At 43.2% G+C, this 22344-nt stretch overlaps 1 protein-coding gene across 2 annotated transcripts in view; it reads right to left on the minus strand.

Moving 5' to 3' along the window:
• Positions 1–3884: 3884 nt before the first annotated feature.
• The window catches only part of LOC118567221 (nuclear factor 7, brain-like), a 511141-nt gene continuing 492681 nt past the window's right edge, over positions 3885–22344 (minus strand). Inside the window, exons 1-2 of one of the 2 annotated variants that reach the window (XM_036151793.1) lie at positions 5418–5489; positions 3885–5321 (exon numbers count right to left, since the gene is read on the minus strand). In XM_036151793.1, the coding sequence (XP_036007686.1) occupies positions 3919–5304 (1386 nt within the window). In that variant the 5' untranslated portion in view covers positions 5305–5321; positions 5418–5489 and the 3' untranslated portion in view covers positions 3885–3918. Of the gene's footprint in view, positions 5322–5417; positions 5490–22344 lie in introns of those variants that run through there. The other variant, XM_036151794.1, reaches the window with a different exon arrangement.

Here is a 22344-nt window from a genome sequence, read left to right on the forward strand (position 1 = left end):
GATTGGTTTGATGAACATGAAAGTGAAGTTGAACATCTCCCATGGCCTGCACAGTCACCAGATCTAAATATTATTGAGCCACTTTGGGGTGTTTTGGAGGAGCGAGTCAGGAACATTTTCCTCCATCAGCATCATGTCGTGACCTGGCCACTATCCTGCAAGAAGAATGGCTTAAAATCCCTCTGACCACTGCGCAGGACTTGTATATGTCTTTCCCAAGAAGAATTGACAATGTATTGACCGCAAAAGGAGGCCCTACACCGTACTGTTAAATTATTGTGGTCTAAAACCAGGTGTTTCAGTTTCATTATCCAACCCCGTACTCCTCTACTAACAAGAATTGACTTGGCTTGATCGGTAATGGTACTGGGCCATAAAGCAGGGTTGCTGAAAGTTTCACACCAGTAGTTGGGGTCCATGGCCTCCTCAGTTGAAAAAAGATTTTCTGAGAATGCAGCTGACTGGTCTGATTGTGGGTCTGACACACCTGCAAGTTTCATTTGATCATGATCTTTCTGCTGATGGTGGTCTTTGCTAGCTGGGCAGGGCAGGCATTCCTGTTCAGCACCTGACTGGGTGTGTATAGGTACATCACTGACAGGTGACACTAAACCAGCAGTGATCACGTCTTCATCACTAGAACTCTGGTCACTAACATTAGCTCTATTATTCTCACTGATATCCAGCGGCTGAAGAAATTTGAGATCAGAGGAACGTGTTTTAGAAAAACTGCCTGCTTTGCCTCCTTGATCTTTTTTGCTCTTCTTTTTGAGGCACCACTTTTTTGTATGGGGTCCATGTTATTAATGGCAAGTGTCTCTAAAGATGCTGATATAGAAGCTTGTCTTGCAAATTCCTACGGTATAGGTATCCGTCCGTCCGTCCGTTGTCTTCCGCTTATCCGGGGTCGGGTCGCGGGGGTAGCAGCTTCAGTAGGGAGGCCCAGACGTCCCTCTCCCCAGCCACTTGGGCCAGCTCCTCAGGAGGAACCCCAAGGCGTTCCCAGGCCAGCCGGGAGACATAGTCCCTCCAGCGTGTCCTGGGTTTTCCCCTGGGCCTCCTCCCGGAGGGACGTGCCTGGAACACCTCTCCAGGGAGGCGTCCAGGAGGCATCCTGACCAGATGCCCGAGCCACCTCAACTGGCTCCTCTCGATGTGGAGGTATATATTATGTAAATATCCTAAGTTGTTTTTATTTTGTATTGAGGAAAAAAACTCAAAAGCGTGGAACCAGGAACAATGTGGGAATGTACTAAAATAAAATTACCTAACAGCTATAAGCTAAATTCTGTGAGTTTTGTTAATTATGTGAGTTGCTAGTTAGCAACTTTACACTAGCCTTTAAAAAGGCGTTAAACCTTTCAAAGTCTTAATGTTATTACTAATTTAATATAATATATATTATACAATAAAAAATGTAATATAATAATGTGATATTGAAATATAAAGGGCAATTAGCCTTTTAAAAGGCTGTTGGTTTTTTCATCTTGTAAACTACCAAGGATAAACTATAGTTTGTATTGAGTAGAGAGCAAGTTCTCGAGCTGAACTGTCTGAATGTGAGAAATTTTGGCAGGAGGTTTTGTATCGATACTGGATTCTCACTTGGATTTTCAAAAGTTCTCACAACACCTGATTGGCTCGTTCATGTCCATGTCACTGGTCTGACAAAAATTGACTAATCAGAGTGAGATAAAGATTCATCTGGGGGTGTGGCAAAAAAAATAACACAGCTGTACAGTTGGGAGTAAAACCCCAAAATATTTGTTTCCCTTACAAGACACTATCAAATTCTTCACCAGTAAATATTAAAACAAACCATTTACAGAATACTGGACAGGTCCCTGTAATAGATTCAGACCCCTTTTTCCTCACTTCATGCAAGTTGGACAGACAGTCTGACTGTATGATAAACAATAGGCAAAAAAAACGTTTAATACTCCTCACATATGTTTTAGAATAATTTCTTTGTGCGGATCTGCCACCTTCTACATCAAATAGCTCTGTAGGAGCTTATGTTGAATGGCAGTTTAATCCCATCCATGAAGTTGACTTCTACCCCCACCCACTCCTCCCCCGCTCTCACTCTCCTGTGGGAATTTAGAGCAATGTAACAATTTTTGAACACTGAGTGAGAGAGTGGGGAAGGGGCAGACACTATTACACTACACTACTACAAAAAATGCTTGCTGTGTGCATGTGTGTGACAGAGGCATGGAGAGGAAGACAGAGATGAGGGAAGGTATTGAGTTGGCTATATCAAAAATGCTGTGTTAATTGTTGTATTAAGTTACATATTATCACTGTAAATACATATTAAATGTGAGTGTTTTACAGCAGGCTTATGAAACATGTTAGGTCCAAATTGTGAGGAAATAAGGAAAAAAACATTAAATAACAAGCTGAATAAAATATGTTTTCCAATAAACATAATATCAGGGTTACAAACACACATACACAGCCACAGCTACTATAATAAAACCACTTGTTGTTTCATCATCTGTCTCTCAAATTAAAATTGTGCTACTGGGTAGAATTTGCTTGTAATTCAGATCTGTATGAAACAGCACTTTTGCATTCATGCCAGAGTTTAAGACCGTTGCTCTCTCTTTACTCCAATTTGTTACACATCAGACTTGGTTGAGCACTTTGTTTCTCCCCCTTTTTTAGCCCCGGTTGTTACTATGGTAAAACACAGGTCTCATTTTACAATTAACACATCACAAGTGACACATTTGTTATTTGAAGTCTTGTCATTGACGACATGTCTGAGATCCGTGCAGTTACAATTATCGATGACACTACATGTGGATCAAGCTAGAGTCCACCTCTTTTAAGCATACTAGCTGGGATCCATGTGGGGCCCGCTAAAAGCACGTTTACCCGGGGCATGTGGTAAGTCAGAGGCCCCTGGTAGGGGTCCTCGAAATCAGTCAGAGGCCCACCACGCTATCCATTGTCATAAGGCAAAAGCAGGGCTAGGGGCCCTGGTAGTCATAGGACCTGCTGAAAACATCCTCCACCCCCACCCCTCATCCATTTTCATAAGGGGCCCAAAAGCAGGGCAAGGGAGCCCGCTAAAAGCACCCTAAGGGCCTGTGGTTAATCAGAGGGCCCTGGTAGGAAGTACCCCCCGCCACCCCACCCCAACCCTCAAAGGGCCCTTGGTAGCCAAATGTCAGAGGGCCCCACTCCCTCCCTGTTTTTATCAGACGCCCTATGAAATAACAATGTATTGTATCATATATGTCGAAAAAGTTTTTGTCTTGGGCCCCCCAGGGGCTCCTGGCCCCAGATGGCCCCTGGATGCCGGACCCGCTGGCTCGGTCCATACTCCATCCTTGCCCGTGCAGCATGTATCGGTGGCCGAGTCAAAAACATCTGACAAAGTCATGCACTGAGTCCATTAGGTGGCGCTCCAACCTCGGAGATCATCAGAACCAGACGGGACTCTGAAGCGTTCCTCAGTCCTTTCTCACCCGGGATGAAAGTAACATTCCCTGTAAACAATCGGTCTCCATCAACAATGTCTTAATCACGTTTTTCTACTTTTAAACAAAGAGGTATGGTTTGGAAGTACTACGGGTCAGAGCCTAGTCCATGTTTACTTCCTGGTTCCTGAGCCAATCATATGAGAGTTTCCAGAGTTCCCAAAACGGAGCGCATAATTTGGTGTTTCATTTTGGCACAAGAGTACCAGCCTGCAAACATGGAAGCCAGTAAAAGAAGCAAACCAGAAGTCAGCTCTACATCCAGACCATTGTAGAGGCTAATAGTGCTGGTTGAGAAAGCATCTTATCTAGAACTGGTACCACCCCTTGGGTTTCCCTGGTGCCGTCTGAAGAAAGCTTTTTGGACTGAGTTTCTATTGGATCACCAAGGTTTCATTTGGACTTTGTGTTCTTCATGCTGAGAACATCAGAGCTGCTGTTTTCTCACTGAAATCTTCATCGGTAGGATTTTAACTTTTCCCCCAGTGTAGAAGTATGGAAACATCTTGTCAGTGAAGGTGTGTGTGAAGGTGTGTATGTGTGAGTTAGTGTCCAGATCAGAGAAGGACAGCTTTCCTCTGTCCCAGTCCAGATTCACTCTGATCCTCTGGAGCTTCATCTGGACTGCGAGATCCATGAGAGGAGCTGGAGGAGACCATGCTGAGTATTTACCTCTAGAGAACCATAGAATCAACAATCCAGACTCTATGAATCCCTTCCTCTGGGCAGACTCTGGTAACACACCAAGTTTCCAGAATTTACTGTCTCCAACATCAACATCCCAGTTGTGGTTCCCTGAGTTGAAGCCCTCAGAACTTAGGACAGAACGCATTGATCCAATCCTCTCTGGATTATCAGGAAGCTGCTGTTTGTCTACTAAAGTCAAACTGGTCAGATCTTCAGACAGGATAAGTCCTGGATTAGCAGTGTTTGGGTCCAGGATGAGAGGAGTGTAGGAGACCATGTTCTCCATGTTGCTCCAGATGTTGAAGGCCAGGTTGCCCAGATGTTTGGCCTGGTCTATCAGAGCTCCTGAGGGCAGCTGTGGATCCTCCAGCAGGGGGCAGCGCTGGACTCTTTCCACTGCAGCCTTGTAGTTGTGCAGGAATGAGACGTCTTCAGCTCTCAGCTCCTCCTCTGTGGCTCTGACTGTGTCTGAAAGAGCTGCTATCTCTCTGCTCAGAGCCTCCATCTTCTCCTTCATCATCCCACTCTTCTGCTCCTCTTCCTCCCTCAGTGCAGCCAGCCTGGCCTCCTCTTCCTCTGCTAGAAACTGATGAAGCTTCTTAAACTGCTCCTTAATCAGCCTCTCTGTGTGTCGGGCCTGGACCTTCATGTGTTCTGCTGTCTGATCAAACTCCTCTAGAACTTTCTTCCTGAGCTCCAGGTTCTCCTTTAAAGGTTCCAGAGTTTCCTGAAGGTTCTTCTTGTGTTGCTGAGCAGCTTCATCGATGGGTCTGAATCTGTGCTTGGTGTGTTTCTCTGAATCTCTGTAGATGACACACACTGGCTGCTGATGGTCCAGACAGAAGAGTTTGAGTTTCTCAGAGTGCAGACTGCAGAGATCCTCAAAAGCTCTCTGGTTTCTCTGCTGTAGGAAGGTCTCACACAGGTTCTTCAAGGCCAGGTTACAGGGTGGATTAGCCGTTAAAGATCTTTCCCTACAAACTGGACACTCTTGTGCTGCTTTCTCTCTCCACCAGTTCTTCAGACACTCCTTACAGAAGCTGTGGCTACATGACAGAATAACCGGATCCTTAAAGACGTCCTTACAGACCGGACAGCAGAGATCCTCCTCTAATCTGGAAGCCATTTAGTCTCTGAGTGAAGCTGCAAACACAGAAGGTCCAGTCAGTCATGGTTCTCCTCCCTCCTCTACTAACGTCCCTCAAAGTGACTCTGATTGATGTTCTCGGTCCAACTCACCTTCAGGGTTGGAGGTTTCCTCTTTTCTCTCCTGGACTCAGAGGAAGCTGCTGGTTTGGTCTCTATGACAGGAATGAAGAGACATGTTTTTTCATTAGTAGTAAATGCTGTGACAGAGGTGAGAGGCGGAGCTTAAACTTGTTAAGTCTGCTGCTTTCTGGATGAGATAAACATTTTTTTTTACCAAGGTTTCATTTTCACTCTGCTTGCAGCTGAACAGGTTCTCCTTCATTTTCAGAAATGAGATAAAAACAACATTCTTGGTATTTTGTTTTGAAGATTTTATCCAAGTGACAGCAAATATTTCGTGTTTATGAATCCTAAAAACTAAACCAGTCTAAGCTGGTTTAGTTGCATGAAGCAACCATCAGCATCACAATATTCATCTTAACAACCTCAGAGGACCTAGGCCTGGAGGAACCCACAGAACCTTTGGTCTCTACATGGGTCCAGGAGTCTCTCCAGTCAACCAATCAGAGAGAAGAATAATCAGGTTGCCTCAAGCTTTCAGAACAGTGGAGCGGCAGGAGTTTTGTTTAAGTAATACACACTTCTTAAATTTCACATGTCAAATAGCAGATAAAGAGGGACAGTACCTATCAATTTAAGTTTTTATTAGTTTTAAGAGGTAATGTTGGACATGGAAAGTTCCAAGTGTGTTTTATTTAGCCAGAGACACCAGGGGGGAGATGACAGAGCCAGATTGTTTCATAATCACTTGGATTAAAATCACAAGGACTTGAAAGATGATATATTAAGGTAGAAATGTTACTTAGTGATCTGTTAATATCAGAGGAGGCATCTGGAATCCGAATCTGTGGAGATGACTGGAATGTCTGCTTGAATCCTCTGTTTTCTGGTTTCAGGACTGGGTGGTCAGTAAATTTGGTCGAGTCCTTCCTATGCTGCAGCTCCGGTGTCAAAAATCAATCAATCAATCAATCAATCAATCAAATTTTATTGTCAATTACAATTTGCATTGCAATCGAAAAGTCACTTCAAGTACAACCGTCCATCCCATAAACAAACAAACATTTTGGGGGGAACGATTGACTGAGGCCTTGCGTTGCCAAGGAATGCAGCCAGTCAGCCGCATCGAAATAGCGCAGCCGTCAAGGCCACATTCCTCCAAACAGCCCTGAACCCCGCCTACACGGAGTTCACGAGGCGCTGCCCTAGAACTGTCGAAGGAAGAGCAACAACATGGGGGAAAGAGGGGGGGAGAAAAAAAGAGACAGATGTTTGCCTATTTATGCTCTCACCAATAAAGAGACAACCAAACCAACACAAAAAACCCTTATAGCACGAAAAGCGCAAATAACACAATACAACATGTATGCAGAAGGTAAACATTTGAGACCTGTCGCGTGTGCGTAATTCATCAGTTTTATGAGTATCAGTTATGCGTGTGTGTATGGGCAAAAGTGTTTTATCTCCGTGAACACTCTCCAGAGGCCATTGTCCTTGATGTTATCAGCCGGCTCACAGTTCAGAGAAGCATCCTCAGGTGTCAGCGGGGGAGGGGGGTAGCCGGGGGCTTTTCTGAGCACTCTCCGCCATAACAATCCAGGAGTTGAGATAGGGAGGGAATCCAAATATGTTATTTGTTATTAGACAAGCTGCACTGCCTTTCCTGTCAGCTTTTAAGTCTTTTGCTGGCTCCACATAAATCCAATTTTCCAAATTATTGGGCTTTTTCGCGCTTCACTTCCAGATTTTATCCCATCTCCCCTTAAGTTCAACCACCAAAGTCAGTCTGCGTTCCAACACAAGCAGCTTTCCGGCTTCGCTCCATTCACCTGCCAGGTTTGTCCGTTCAATTCAATTCAATTCAATTCAATTTTATTTATATAGCGCCAAATCAGGAAACATGTCATCTCAAGGCACTTTACAAAATCAAGTTCAATCATATTATACAGATTGGGTCAGATTATACAGATTGGTCAAAAATGTCCTATATAAGGAAACCAGTTGATTGCATCAAAGTCCCGACAAGCAGCATTCACTCCTGGGGAACCATAGAGCCACAGGGAGAGTTGTCTGCATTGTACATGGCTTTGCTGCAATCCCTTATACTGAGCAAGCATGAAGCGACAGTGGGAAGAAAAACTCCCCATTAACGGGAAGGAAAACCTCCGGCAGAACCGGGCTCAGTATGAACGGTCATCTGCCTCGACCGACTGGGGTTACAGAAGACAGAGCAGAGACACAACAAGAGAGACAAAAAAGCACAGAAGCACACATTGACATCCGCTGTATTTGCCGATACTTCAAAAATTTAGGGTGTATCTCACAAAATAAGTCAAATCAGGACCGGACGGGACCCCCTTCCGTTGCCTACCCGTCGAAAAAATGTATCAATAGTATTGAGAGACCAGCTTACCAGATCCATGTTTTTCAGAGTTCGGTTGATATGAAGAAAGTGCTCAGAAGACAAGACATAGCAAAGCAGGAGAGGGGGGGGGGGGTAAAAGCTGCAGAGAGATAAAAGACACGACCGACCTCGGAGAGAGACAGAGACAGTAAAAAGGCATCAAAGCTCAAACAGTGAAGTACGACCCGTCAGAATATAGCTACAACATTTGCAAGCTGGACCGGAACAGTCCAGATGAGACCAAGTCAGTGACCCAGCTCACCTGGGAGGTTGAGGGAGGGGACGATGACATCACTAAGAAGAGGAGGGGTGAGTTCCCCCCATATGAGCCGATCAAAGCCAAGAAGAGCCGGACAGATGCAGTTGACTCCCTTAATGCTTTCACCAGAAGCAGGTAACCCTTTATAATTTTCCTACCCATGAGAAAGAATTGATAAATGATTTTATATGTTTCTGTGGTGCCTTTTATTGCTGTGTATCAATCAGATTTTGAGCGCTGACAGTAAACTCTTGCAGAACGCTCTGAACTCACAGACTCCTGGATTTCCCAACACGCTCTACTGAGGATTTGAGTTTCCAAACATCAATCCTCTAGGCGTCTAAGTTTCCATCTTTAGGTGAACTAAGGCCATTTCCAGTTGCTTTTCAAGATGGATAAAACCAGATACTGGTCTTTTTAAAGGCCTTTCTAGATTTAGATGTTCCTCATTTTAATACGTTTTACCAGACAATTTATCTGTGTGGGAACTTTTTTCATTTTAGTCGTTTAGATTATTTGTTCAGCTTGTTTAAAAAGCAAAGCATGTGCTCACCTGCTGAGATGAACAGAGATCAGATTTTAGCTGTCAATCTGCATTCCAACCCTACACTGCAATTACAAGCCAACTCTAGACAACAGAAACCGGTTAGCGTTGTTGGGCCACCTCATAAAGATCCCGCCCCAAACATCGTCCCAGGAATTGTTCCTACAAACAGAACCCTTGAACCAGATCTATATTCTGATCCAGAGATAACATTGCATGAAGTGTTGAGGAACTTTCTGCTCAGAAGAGCTGGAGGATGAGAAGGAGACAGAGGCTGTGGGGTCTCTCCTCACACTGTTGCCCTGCAGGCCGACTTCCAGATCGCTGGAACTCTGGTCTCAGTTTCTATATTTGTTCTGGTCCAGGATTCCCATGTCCTACTTTGGATCATTCAGATTTTCTAAAACTTGGTTTGTGGAGGGTCTTCTCATGCTAGGATCAATCTGATTAGTCCTCAATTTCAGCATCTCAAGCTCTTCCAAATTACCTGCAATCTGTCATGTTTGGTACATGTGGCACACTATGAAATGGAGAGAGAAATGGAGCTGGTGGTTACCTGGAGTATCGATAAATTGTGAAACTGTCGGCAGCTGTTTTGGCTCATATCAAGGCTGCCTGAACTATGTGAGGGAAATGTCCACTACCAGCATGCTTACAGACTGAAATGTTGTGTAAGCATAACAGCAGGCCAGCTGCAATTCCTGAATTTGCTAACGGGAATGGAATAGATCTAGAAGATGTTAGAAGCTGGACTCTGGAAGAATGGCCACACATTTGGCCTTTTGGAATCAGTATTTGAAAAGAACCAGTGAGACTTTAAGGCAGACTGAAAAACAAGAGTCTTCCTGCCCAAGCAAATGCTGTTATCAGAATCTGACATTCCTCTGTCAGCCATGAAAAGCTGAATATCTTAATTTATCCTGGATGTTATATAAACAAGCTGCGATAAATTGTTGACCTGTCCAGAGTGTACTTCGCCTCTCACCCATTGACAGCTGGAGATAGGCACCAGCACTCTTCAGGGATAAGCGTGTTGGAAAATGGATGGATGGGTTATGTAAACAAGATGCTGTAACATCTGTGACCTGGAAAAGAGCGCTTCTGAACTGCCTGATAACGTACAATGAACAAAGGTATGTACTTTTCCTCTCGCTCTGTTTCCCGACTGCGATGGGGGACAGAGACATTCAAACACTTCACGCCTTTAAATTAAAACTTGCAAAGACAAAGATATATCTTTCTCTAAATTAAATGAGTGGTGTGCTCACTTATTTGATAATTATTAATATCCACCACAATCACAAACAGGATCCGACTTGCCAGGAGGACTGTGTGGTGAGGGATAAGGACACTTAGCCAGCTTGAAGACTTATTATTTTCTTCAGTCCACCTACGTTGCAAAAGGGGTATCCTGGAATCTGTCCGCCGCTCCTGGCCGATCGGATCCGAACCCAAAAAATTTCTGTGATCATTCCTGGGTGAGACACTACTCTAAACCATTTTATTGCACATTAGCCACCATCTCCTAATACTTATTTCATTTCACAAAGTTGGTGGAGTGGGAACATCAGCACGAGGGCCTTGCCCTGTCAGGAGAACAGGGTCGGTCTATTGGTAACAATAGGACCAATCGCAACAAAGGCTTTTGTGGCTGGTTTTAGCATTTCTACACCTCATAAAGGAGAAAGCCAGGATGGGCAGACGTGCCGCCTGTAGAGAAAAGGCTCCAGAACCTCAGGCTTCAGGGTTGCCTCCCCCTCCTCCACACTCTCCAGTATATAAAATTATGAGAGGGAAAGGTGGAGATGATTGTGTTAAATGTGCTTTAATTTGGGAAGACAAGTTTGGTTTTCCACAAGACTTAGACTCCACTTTATTTATCCCTTGGGATTGCTCCAGGCAAAAGGAGCAATCCCAAGGTGGAAGGTGGAATTTTGAGTATAAGTCAATTAAATAGGGTGAAAGAGCAGTGGACAGTGGTCCAGTTCTGATGCATGTCACAAATGTGGACAATTAGGACATTGGAAGAATGACAAGAACCGCAGCAGCCTGAAGCGAGTAACTGACAGGTGGGGGACCGGACCCTGGATCTGGAGGCCAACCTTGTTGAGAAGGGACCTTCCAAGGGGCGTGAGGCTTCACACACAGCTACACCTGTATCTGAATGCTGAGATGGTTCCTGCTTCTACTGATTCACACAGTTTACTCACAGAGGCCATCACACACTTGTGAATGTACCACAGCTGTTACATCAGGCACGTATCTCCACACAGAGATCCCTGCCTGTAAAAAAATGCTATGATGGTGAAGAAATTTATTTTGTTTTGTTTTATCTGCTGAAGGAGCAGCCAAAGCTCAGTGGTCGTTATGTTCATTCTGTCTCTGCTTCAGGTGAAACGGTTAGGGAAGTTTCTCTGTTCCATTAAACTTTTCTACTCTGCAGGGAGTGAAGCTGAAGCATTATTGAGTTTTTTTTCTGTCTCCTCTGTGTCCTTTAAATCAGATTTAAGTCAGATTTCTTATCTGATTTGGTGTTAAATACTGATAAGGTTATTATAGTGGGTGATTTTAACATCCATGTTGACACAGAATGTGATAACCTTAGTGTAGCCTTTAAAACTATCCTAGATTCAATTGGTTTTGCTCAAAATGTGCATAAACCGACGCAATCTTGGCTCCATACTTTAGACCTTGTGCTGACATATGGCATTGATTGTGAAGAATTAACAGTATTTGCTCACAACCCTGTCCTATCTGATCATTTTTTAATAACATTTGAGTTTAATCTAACTGAGTTCTCCACCCCCAAAAGAGTGTTCCATTATAGTAGATCTTTATCGGATAATGCTGTATCAAAACTTAAAGAGTCTGTCCCCTTTTTAATATCCTCCGTATTGCAGAAATGCCCTGTAGATGGCAGCAATGTTGTTTCTTCCAATTCACAAATAGATGTCTTTGTAAACGGTATGACTTTGTCATTGCGTTCTGCATTAGACAATGTAGCTCCCTTGAAAAAGAAGGTGATTATTCACAGGAAGCTGGCTCCCTGGTTTAATTCAGAGCTGCGTTCCTTGAAGCACAATGTTAGGAAATTGGAGAGAAAATGGCGCTCTACACACAAAGAGGAATCCTACCTAATCTGGAGGGACAGTCTATTGTTGTATAACAAGACCCTTCGCAGAGTTAGAGCAGCATATTTTTCATCATTAATTGAGGAGAATAAGAATAATCCTAGATTTCTCTTCAGTACAGTTGCCAAACTTACCCAGAGCCACAGCTCTGTTGATCCATCCATTCCCTTAGCTCTTAGCAGTAATGATTTTATGGGATTCTTCATAAATAAAATTGATTCCATTAAAAATAAAATAATTGGCATCCTCCCAAACATGATTACCTCATCCTCAGTAAGTGAGGCAGCATTAGAGGAATCTTTAGAACCTGCGCAGTGTCTGAACTGTTTAAAAGCAGTAGAGCTTTCTGAGCTATCTAAAATTTTAGCTTCATCTAAACCTTCTACCTGTATGTTAGACCCAATCCCAACCAAGTTGTTTAAGGAGGTATTCCCTCTGATCAGTGGTCCTATTTTAGACATGATTAATCTATCCTTGGTAAATGGATATGTACCACAGGCTTTTAAAGTAGCTGTTATTAAACCTTTACTTAAGAAACCATCTCTTGATCAAGATGAATTAGTAAATTACAGACCTATATCTAATCTTCTTTTCTTATCTAAAATTCTTGAGAAAGTAGTTGCTAATCAACTATGTGAACATTTACAAAGTAATGACCTACTTGAGGAGTTTCAGTCAGGCTTCAGAGCTCATCATAGCACTGAAACAGCTCTGGTGAAGGTCACCAATGATATTCTCATGGCCTCAGATAATGAACTTGTGTCTATACTTGTCCTGTTAGATCTCAGTGCTGCATTTGATACAGTTGATCACAATATTCTCCTACAAAGACTTGAGCATACTGTAGGGATTAAGGGAAAAGCATTAGGCTGGTTTAAATCTTATCTGTCGGACAGATTCCAGTTTGTTCATGTTAATAATAAATCTTCCTCAAACTCTAGGGTCACTTGTGGAGTACCACAGGGTTCAGTCCTTGGACCAATTCTATTTACTATATATATGCTTCCGATTGGCAAAATTATCAGACAGCATGGGATTAATTTCCACTGTTATGCTGATGACACTCAGCTATATTTATCCATAAATCCTGATGAATCCAATCAGTTACTTCAACTGCAGGCATGTCTTGATGACATCAAAAGCTGGATGACTTTAAATTTCCTGCATTTAAATTCTGACAAGACAGAAGTTGTAATCTTTGGGCCAGAGTCTTCAAAAAATAAAGTTCTTAATCAATCACTTAATCTGGATGGCATTAACTTGGCCTCTGGTAATAAAGTTAAAAATCTTGGTGTTGTTTTCGACCAAGACATGTCATTTAAATCCCATATTAAACAGGTTTCCAGAGTTTCCTTCTTTCACCTCTGGAATATCGCCAAAATTAGAAACATTCTGTCCAGGTGTGATGCTGAAAAACTAGTCCATGCATTTGTTACTTCAAGGCTGGACTATTGTAATTCTTTACTATCAGGAAGTCCACAAAATGCAGTTCGAAGTCTTCAGCTGATCCAAAATGCTGCGGCAAGAGTTCTGATGAAAATCAACAAGAGGGATCATATTTCTCCAATTTTAGCTTCCCTTCATTGGCTTCCTGTTAAATCAAGAATAGAATTTAAAATTATCCTTCTAACGTATAAAGCCCTTAATAATCAAGCTCCATCATATATCAGAGCTCTGATTACCCCGTATGTTCCTAACAGAGCACTTCGCTCTCAGACTGCAGGTCTGCTGGTGGTTCCTAGAGTCTCTAAAAGTAGAATGGGAGGCAGATCCTTTAGCTATCAGGCTCCTCTCCTGTGGAACCAACTCCCAGTTTTGGTCCGTGAGGCAGACACCCCGTCTACTTTTAAGACTAATCTTAAAACTTTCCTTTTTGACAAAGCTTATAGTCAGAGTGGCTCATGTTACCCTGAGCTATCTCTATAGTTATGCTGTGATAGGCCTAGGCTGCTGGAGGACATCAGGGTCTAATTTTCTCATTCTACTGATTTCTACTGTTCTTCAGTCTACTGTTCTCAAGTTTTGAATTGTATTACATTGAAATGACTGTTGTCATTTCAGCTTTTAACTTTTTGCTTTCTCTTTTTCCCTTCATAGTTGGTACACCTGGTCTGGCGTTCTGTTAACTGTGACATCATCCAGAGAAGACGGCTCACCCGCTACTACCATCTAATGTAGAACAGATTACTAGATCAATGTGTGCTTCTGTGCTTTTTTGTCTCTCTTGTTGTGTCTCTGCTCTGTCTTCTGTAACCCCCAGTCGGTCGAGGCAGATGACCGTTCATACTGAGCCCGGTTCTGCCGGAGGTTTTCCTTCCCGTTAATGGGGAGTTTTTCTTCCCACTGTCGCTTCATGCTTGCTCAGTATGAGGGATTGCAGCAAAGCCATGTACAATGCAGACGACTCTCCCTGTGGCTCTGCGGTTCCCCAGGAGTGAATGCTGCTTGTCGGGACTTTGATGCAATCAACTGGTTTCCTTATATAGGACATTTTTGACCAATCTGTATAATCTGACCCAATCTGTATAATATGATTGAACTTGATTTTGTAAAGTGCCTTGAGATGACATGTTTCATGATTTGACGCTATATAAATAAAATTGAATTGAATTGAATTGAATTGAACTTAAATCTTATGGGTAGAGCTTTGATGAGTGGATTGCACATAACTATCATGTCAACCTCTGACGGACTGACGGTTCTCACTCAGGACTTTGACTATGACTTTAATGCAACACATTGGGTCCCAGATCAACATTTGTATGCAAACAAATGGTCCTGTGCCTCCACATTTTGTTTCATTAGGAGTAAATGCTGTGACACCTGACAGTGACATATTGTCTCAGATCACTTACATTGTACTACACATGTGTCTAGTGGACCTGACTCTGACTCCTGGAATAGTTCTCATTTAATATGTTGAAGATTTGTTAATCTGTGCAGAATCAGCTGATCAATGAAGGCCGGCACCTTAAAATTGCTTAGGCCACAAAGTCTCAAAATCTAAAATGCAGTTTTGCAGGATGAAGGCACATCTTTGGGCCATGTTCTCTCACATAAAGCAGAAACTTGTCACTTCAGCGGATCGAAGCGGTTCTAAAAATCCCAAAACCTATCAAAAAGAAATAAATGATGTAATTTCTGGGTATGACAGGTTACTGCACGGCTCACATTGCAAACTACTGCGAGCCTTAATCTCTGTTGGCTGCTTTAATACATGAATGGGGACTGGCAGCTGCTGGTAAAATCACATCGATATCTGAGGCAGAGCTTTCTCTGCTCTGAAAGCAGCCTTGTCCTCTGACCTGGTGCTGGCTTTGCCAAACTCTGACAAACCATTTATTCAAATGCTGGTTGAAAAATCTGGTCTTATGTCATCTGTTTTGTTATAATCTCAATGTGACAAATTGCGACCTGTGGCTCATTATTCGAGTAAACTAGATGCAGTTGCAGCTGGTTCACCTGGTTGTTTGCATGTTATTGCTGCAGCTAAGAAAGCAGTTTTAGCATCACTGTAAAACGATGCACTACTTTAAACCCAGCCACAGTTCTGTGTACAGAGAAGGATGAGTAAAGTCATGACTGTCTTAAATGTTATTTGGGCCTCTTGTCCTGACTTACAAGACACCCCTTTGTCCCTTTGTCTAACGCCAACTTGAACCAAGTTGGGTTTGCTGTGTGTTCTGACTCAGGTCCTTTACCACACCACTCCTTTTAAAATCAGATGGAACAACCTATTTTCAATGATCAACAAGTTTCTGAGCTTTTGGATGCTATTTTGTTGCCCATAAACATTGGTGTAGTTAAATGTGTGGCTCACACAGGACACTTGGACTCTGTCTCACAAGGAAACTCTACAGCAGACTCAGCAACCAAAGCTGCTGCTCTGCAGGCTCTTCCTCTAGTTGAGATTTCTCTTTTTCTGACTTATCCACATACTGCTACTGTTCCTGAAGTTCTTTCTTTTGCTACTCCACAGGAAAAGGACAAATGTTAAAAGGCTGGTTGTATCTATGACAAGAGCTCTAGCTGGCATTTTTCTGAAAGACCATACCTTCCTAAAAGGTTCTGTAATTGGTTAGCCACATGAGCGCACGGATTGGATCACACTTACAGAGGGGCATTGCTGGATTTGATTAAAACATATTGGTACACAAATGGGTTTTCAGTGGTAGCTGAAAATTGTTTGATCCGTGCTTCTCACAACCCGTCTAGAGTTCCTGCACAGCCACAAGCTACACATCATCTCTACAATTTACATTCCAACATCTGATGATGGATTTTATTGAGTCCCCGCTCGGGACTCCAAGGGGCACCCAGTCTACTTGGTCCGACGGATCGTGGACTGTCAAACAACTATGAATTGAATTAAGAATTGCTATCTCTCATTTAATCCATTTTGACTTGTTTTATTTTCATTTATTTTCTTTTGCATGTTATTTGAGTAGTGCGTAGTGTTTCCTAGTGTTTATTAAATATAATAATTACTTTAACAGGGAATTATTTGGTTTTGTTAGGATATTAACGAGGGTCTAACAGTTTGATAAATAATAACGTGTGAAATAGTTATTGTTTGTGGTTATTTTGATACAGAAGTTGAATGGTCTCTAAGAGTAAAAGACGTACCTCTTTTTGAGTTAACAACTGAATTAACTGAGACATTTTCATTGGTTTGTGATAAACAAGTGTTGGTATTAATAAGGGCCTGCTCCTGCTTATCTCTGAAGGCCCGTCTTACCCTGGTTTAAGATTTGGCAGTAAAGGAGAAACAATGATCAGAGGCAAATATTTAAAATATGCATATTTCATTCATTTGGAATTCCAAAGGAGACAGAAACTTACGTTACCATTTTGCCATATTCAGTATATAACCCGGCCTCCTGCCCATGGTGATGCTAGTGATTCTGTCTGTCCTTCGCTACTCTGAAGACATCTTTTAAAAGACTGACTGCCCTTTCTGATTAGTTTGGGGATGGACCCAGACTTGGAGGCTCCAATTCTATCTGCTCTCAAAACAAAGAGGCTGTTCTTCTTGGTAAAGCTTGATTTAGTACTAAAACCTGTCCTATCAGGGATCAAGCCAAATGACCTCCACAGCCATAAACCCGCACTCAACACATCCTGCAAGCTGGATGTTTACTTTGCCTTAAAGGGAGACACAGTTTTAGATTTCAGGCGTTCCTTATTATTTTCCATACAAATGCCTGATTAATATAACAACTAAGATATATTCCTCAACACTTCCCTCTGTTTTGATCTAAATAGATCAAATCAATAACTGAGCTAGAACTAATTTAATTTCTTGAACCCCTCAAACAAAGTGTAAATGATGAGATGGAATTTTCTAAACCACTCTCCCCTCTGTTGATGATTAGGAAAACCATAACAGAACAGAACCCTACGACCCAAATTAATTACTATACATACTTTTTACACCAAATTAAGATCAAATTTTTCCCTTAAAAGTAAGATATCCCAATTTATAAAGTGAAAGCTAGGATATACGATCTTTTAGATGTGGAATCCTACACAATCTGGGTGTGCATGCACGAAAGCAGCATGCTGCAGTTAAATGGCTCCGTTTCGCTTTTTAACTTTCTTATTTTTATCTTTTTTTGATTGCTCTTGTTTTTTCACGGTAACTCTGTGAAGTATTGTCCTCTCTAACGAGGTCGTTCTCAGAGAGTTTTCGTGCTTTTTCGTGTTGTTTTTATCATGCCGCGCTCATTGGGACACGCTGTCTTTGTTTACTCAAAGACAGCGTGTCCCGTGATTGCAGTTTACCAGCTGAAATACCACCCGAACTCTGGAGAAAAACATGTCGTGGTTGCAGAGGAGGAAAGCAACATTGGGGGATGAAAGGAGGATCGAGACGGGACGGGCTTATTGAAAGGAGAAGATTTAAGCGGTGTCTCCCCTCTGTTGTTATGGGAAATGTACGCTCTTTAAAAAACAAGATGGACGAGCTAACGCCGCTAACGCAGAGCCAACTGGAGTACCGGGAATGCAGTCTGATGTTTTTCACCGAGACATGGCTGCACAAGGACATTACGGACCAGATTGTCTCCGTGGATGGCTTTCACACCGTCCGGGCCGACCGGGACACTAAGAGCAGTAAGCGGAAAGGAGGAGGGCTTGCCTTTCTAGTAAACAGCAGATGGTGTTACCCGGGTCACATCACCATTAAAGAACAGCTCTGTTGCCCGGATGTTGAACTGCTAGCCGTTGGACTCCGTCCTTACAAGCTGCCTAGAGAGATCCCACACGTCATCGCTGCTGTCCTGTACATCCCTTCCTCTGCAAATCCAACATCTACCTGCAGCATCATATACACCACCATCTCCAAACTACAGACACAACATTCTAATGCCCTCATCATCATGTCGGGAGACTTTAACCATGTCACCATGAACAAAGTTCTGCCGACCTTCAAACAGTATGTGAGCTGCCCTACCAGAGTGGACAGCACCCTCGACCTGATGTATGCTAACATTAAATATGCATACATCTCCACTTCTCTCCCCCCTCTGGGCAGGTCAGATCACAACCTGGTTCACCTCAAACCGTGTTATGTGCCGCTGGTGAAGAGGAAGCCTACGACCACAAGGACTGTGAGGAGGTGGTCGGAGGAGGCTTATGAGGCACTGCAGGCCTGCTTTGAGGTGACTGACTGGCCTGCAATCTGTGAGCCCCATGAGGAGGACATTGATGGACTCACAGAGTGCATCACGGACTACATCAACTTCTGTGTGGACTGCAATGTTCCAGCTCGGACTGTCACCTGTTACACCAACAATAAATCATGGATCACCAAAAAAGTAAAGGCCATCCTGAATGAGAAGAAGAGGGTGTTCAGAGAGGGCAACCGTGAGGAGAGTGCAGGGGGCACTCAAACGTAAAATTAAGGCTAAAGACAAATACAGGAGAAAGCTGGAGAATAAACTCCAGACCAACAACAATAGGGAAGTGTGGAGTGGGATGAGAACCATCACAGGGTTCCAGAAGTCCACTGGCATGGGGTTGGAAGGTCGTGTGGACCGGGTCAATGAACTGAACCTATTTTTCAATAGGTTTGATACTGTGGCCCATCCCCCTCAACTCTTTGCTGCTGGTTTCCCTGCAACGACCACTCCACCTTCCCCCACTTCTCCTCCTTACAGACCCCATGTCTGCTCCTCAACACCTCAGTCCACATCCACGACTCCACCCCTCCCCTTTGCTTCACATCATGTCCTCCACAACCTGAGGACATCACCCCTCCCCCTACTGTTACCTCTACAGTGTCCTTCACTCCTGACCTGGTGAGAAGACAGCTAACCAGACTCCACTCCGGCAAAGCTGCAGGCCCCGATGATGTATTCCCCAGGGTGCTTAAAGCTTGTGCCTACCAGCTGTGTGTCATACTTAGCTTTGTCTTCAGCCTGAGCCTGCACCTCCAGAGAGTCCCCGTGCTGTGGAAGATGTCGTGCCTCATTCCTGTGCCAAAGACGCCGTGTCCTAGTGGCCCTTAGGACTACAGACCGGTAGCACTGACGTCCCGTATCATGAAGACCTTTGACAGGCTAGTCCTGGAGCAGCTAAGGCCCATGGTCAGGCCCTTCAGTGATCCACTGCAGTTGATCCACTACAGTTGAGGACAGCATCATCTTCCTGCTGAACAGAGTCTACACTCATCTGGACAAGCCGGCGAGCACTGTGAGAATCATGTTCTTTGATTTCTCCAGTGCTTTCAACACCATCCGTCCGGCTCTACTGGGTGAGAAGATGACGGCGATGCAGGTGGAGGCCCCCATTGTGTCCTGGATTGTTGATTACCTGACGGGAAGACCACAGTATGTACGCCTACAGAACTGTGTGTCTGACAGGGTGGTCAGCAACACTGGGGCCCCTCAGGGGACTGTCCTCTCCCCCTTCCTCTTCACCCTCTTCACCTCAGACTTCAACTATTGTACTGAGTCCTGCCACCTTCAGAAGTTTTCTGATGACTCAGCAATAGTTGGCTGCATTGAAGGGGGTGATGAGAGTGAATATAGGTCTGTGGTGGGCAACTTTGTCACTTGTAGTGAGCTGAACCATCTGTAGCTCAACGTGACAAAGACTAATTCAATTCAATTTTATTTATATAGCGCCAAATCATGAAACATGTCATCTCAAGGCACTTTACAAAATCAAGTTTAATCATATTATACAGATTGGTTCAGATTATACAGATTGGTCAAAAATGTCCTATATAAGGAAACCAGTTGATTGCATCAAAGTCCCGACAAGCAGTATTCACTCCTGGGGAACCGCAGAGCCACAGGGAGAGTCGTCTGCATTGTACATGGCTTTGCTACAATCCCTCATACTGAGCAAGCATGAAGCGACAGTGGGAAGAAAAACTCCCCATTAACGGGAAGGAAAACCTCCGGCAGAACCGGGCTCAGTATGAACGGTCATCTGCCTCGACCGACTGGGGTTACAGAAGACAGAGTAGAGACACAACAAGAGAGACAAAAAGGCACAGAAGCACACATTGATCTAGTAATCTGTTCTACATTAGATGGTAGTAGCGGGTGAGCCGTCTTCTCTGGAAGATGTCATAGTTAACAGAACGCCAGACCAGGTGTACCTACTATGAAGAAAAAGAGAGAGAGCAAAAAGTTAAAAGCTGAAATGACGACAGTCATTTCAATGTAATACAATGCAAAACTGGAGAACAGTAGACTGAAGAACAGTAGAAATCAGTAGAGTGAGAAAAATAGACCCTGATGTCCTCCAGCAGCCTAGGCCAATCACAGCACAACTATAGAGATAGCTCAGGGTATGAGCCACTCTAACTATAAGCTTTGTCAAAAAGGAAAGTTTTAAGATTAGTCTTAAAAATAGATAGGGTGTCTGCCTCACGGACCAAAACTGGGAGTTGGTTCCACAGGAGAGGAGCCTGATAGCTAAAGGATCTGCCTCCCATTCTACTTTTAGAGACTCTAGGAACCACCAGCAGACCTGCAGTCTGAGAGCGAAGTGCTCTGTTAGGAACATACGGGGTAATCAGAGCTCTGATATATGATGGAGCTTGATTATTAAGGGCTTTATACGTTAGAAGGAGAATTTTAAATTCTATTCTTGATTTAACAGGAAGCCAATGAAGGGAGGCTAAAATTGGAGAAATATGATCCCTCTTGTTGATTTTCATCAGAACTCTTGCCGCAGCATTTTGAATCAGCTGAAGACTTTGAACTGCATTTTGTGGACTTCCTGATAGTAAAGAATTACAATAGTCCAGCCTTGAAGTAACAAATGCATGGACTAGTTTTTCAGCATCACTCCTGGACAGAATGTTTCTAATTTTGGCGATATTCCGGAGGTGAAAAAAGGAAACTCTGGAAATCTGTTTAATATGGGATTTAAATGACATGTCTTGGTCGAAAACAACACCAAGATTTTTAACTTTATTACCAGAGGCCAAGTTAATGCCATCCAGATTAAGTGATTGATTAAGAACTTTATTTTTTGAAGACTCTGGCCCAAAGATTACAACTTCTGTCTTGTCAGAATTTAAATGCAGGAAATTTAAAGTCATCCAGGTTTTGATGTCATCAAGACATGCCTGCAGTCGAAGTAACTGATTGGATTCATCAGGATTTATGGATAAATATAGCTGAGTGTCATCAGCATAACAGTGGAAATTAATCCCATGCTGTCTGATAATTTTGCCAATCGGAAGCATATATATAGTAAATAGAATTGGTCCAAGGACTGAACCCTGTGGTACTCCACAGGTGACCCTAGAGTTTGAGGAAGATTTATTATTAACATGAACAAACTGGAATCTGTCCGACAGATAAGATTTAAACCAGCCTAATGCTTTTCCCTTAATCCCTACAGTATGCTCAAGTCTGAGCTAATAGTGGATCTGAGGAGGACAAAAACACCTGTGACCCCTGTTTCCATCCAGAGGGTCCCTGTTGACACTGTGGAGGAGTATAAGTACCTGGGAGTGTACTTTAACAATAAGCTGGACTGCACTAGAAACACAGAGGCGGTCTACAAAAAGGGCCAATGCCGACTCTTCTTCCTGCGAAGATATTTTTCATTAAACGTTAGTCATAACCAGGTGGTCTATAAGCATTCAACAACATTACCTCTTTTAACTAATAAAACTTTAATGGAGAAGTACTTTTCCTCTTTATCAGCTATTTGACATGAAATTTGTGTTTCTTAAAGAAAAATAATAACATCAAACTCCTGCTACTCCACTGTTCCGAAAGCTTGAGGCCACCTGATCATTCTTCACTCTGATTGGTTGACTTGAGAGACTCCTGGACCCATGAAGAGACCAAAGGTTCTGTGGGTTCCTCCGGGCCTAGGTCCTCTCAGGTTGTTAAGATGCACATTGTGATGCTGATGGTTGCTTCCAGAATTTCATCCCTGACTGATGGATCTTTGGACTGTAATGTTCTTCCACATCTTGAAACTGCTGCATCCAAAGCTTTTTGTCATATTTTTATTGCTGCATTTCAATTGAGTAGATTCCTCATGGGGTGCTCCCCCTTCCTAGGGTTGAACATCCATCTTTCCTCTGGGGTTTTGCATCCTTATGCAGATCTGCAGGAGCTATGGGGGCTTGTTCCCATTCT

Source organism: Fundulus heteroclitus, chromosome 20, assembly GCF_011125445.2.
Source record: "Fundulus heteroclitus isolate FHET01 chromosome 20, MU-UCD_Fhet_4.1, whole genome shotgun sequence".
NCBI lineage: Eukaryota > Metazoa > Chordata > Actinopteri > Cyprinodontiformes > Fundulidae > Fundulus > Fundulus heteroclitus.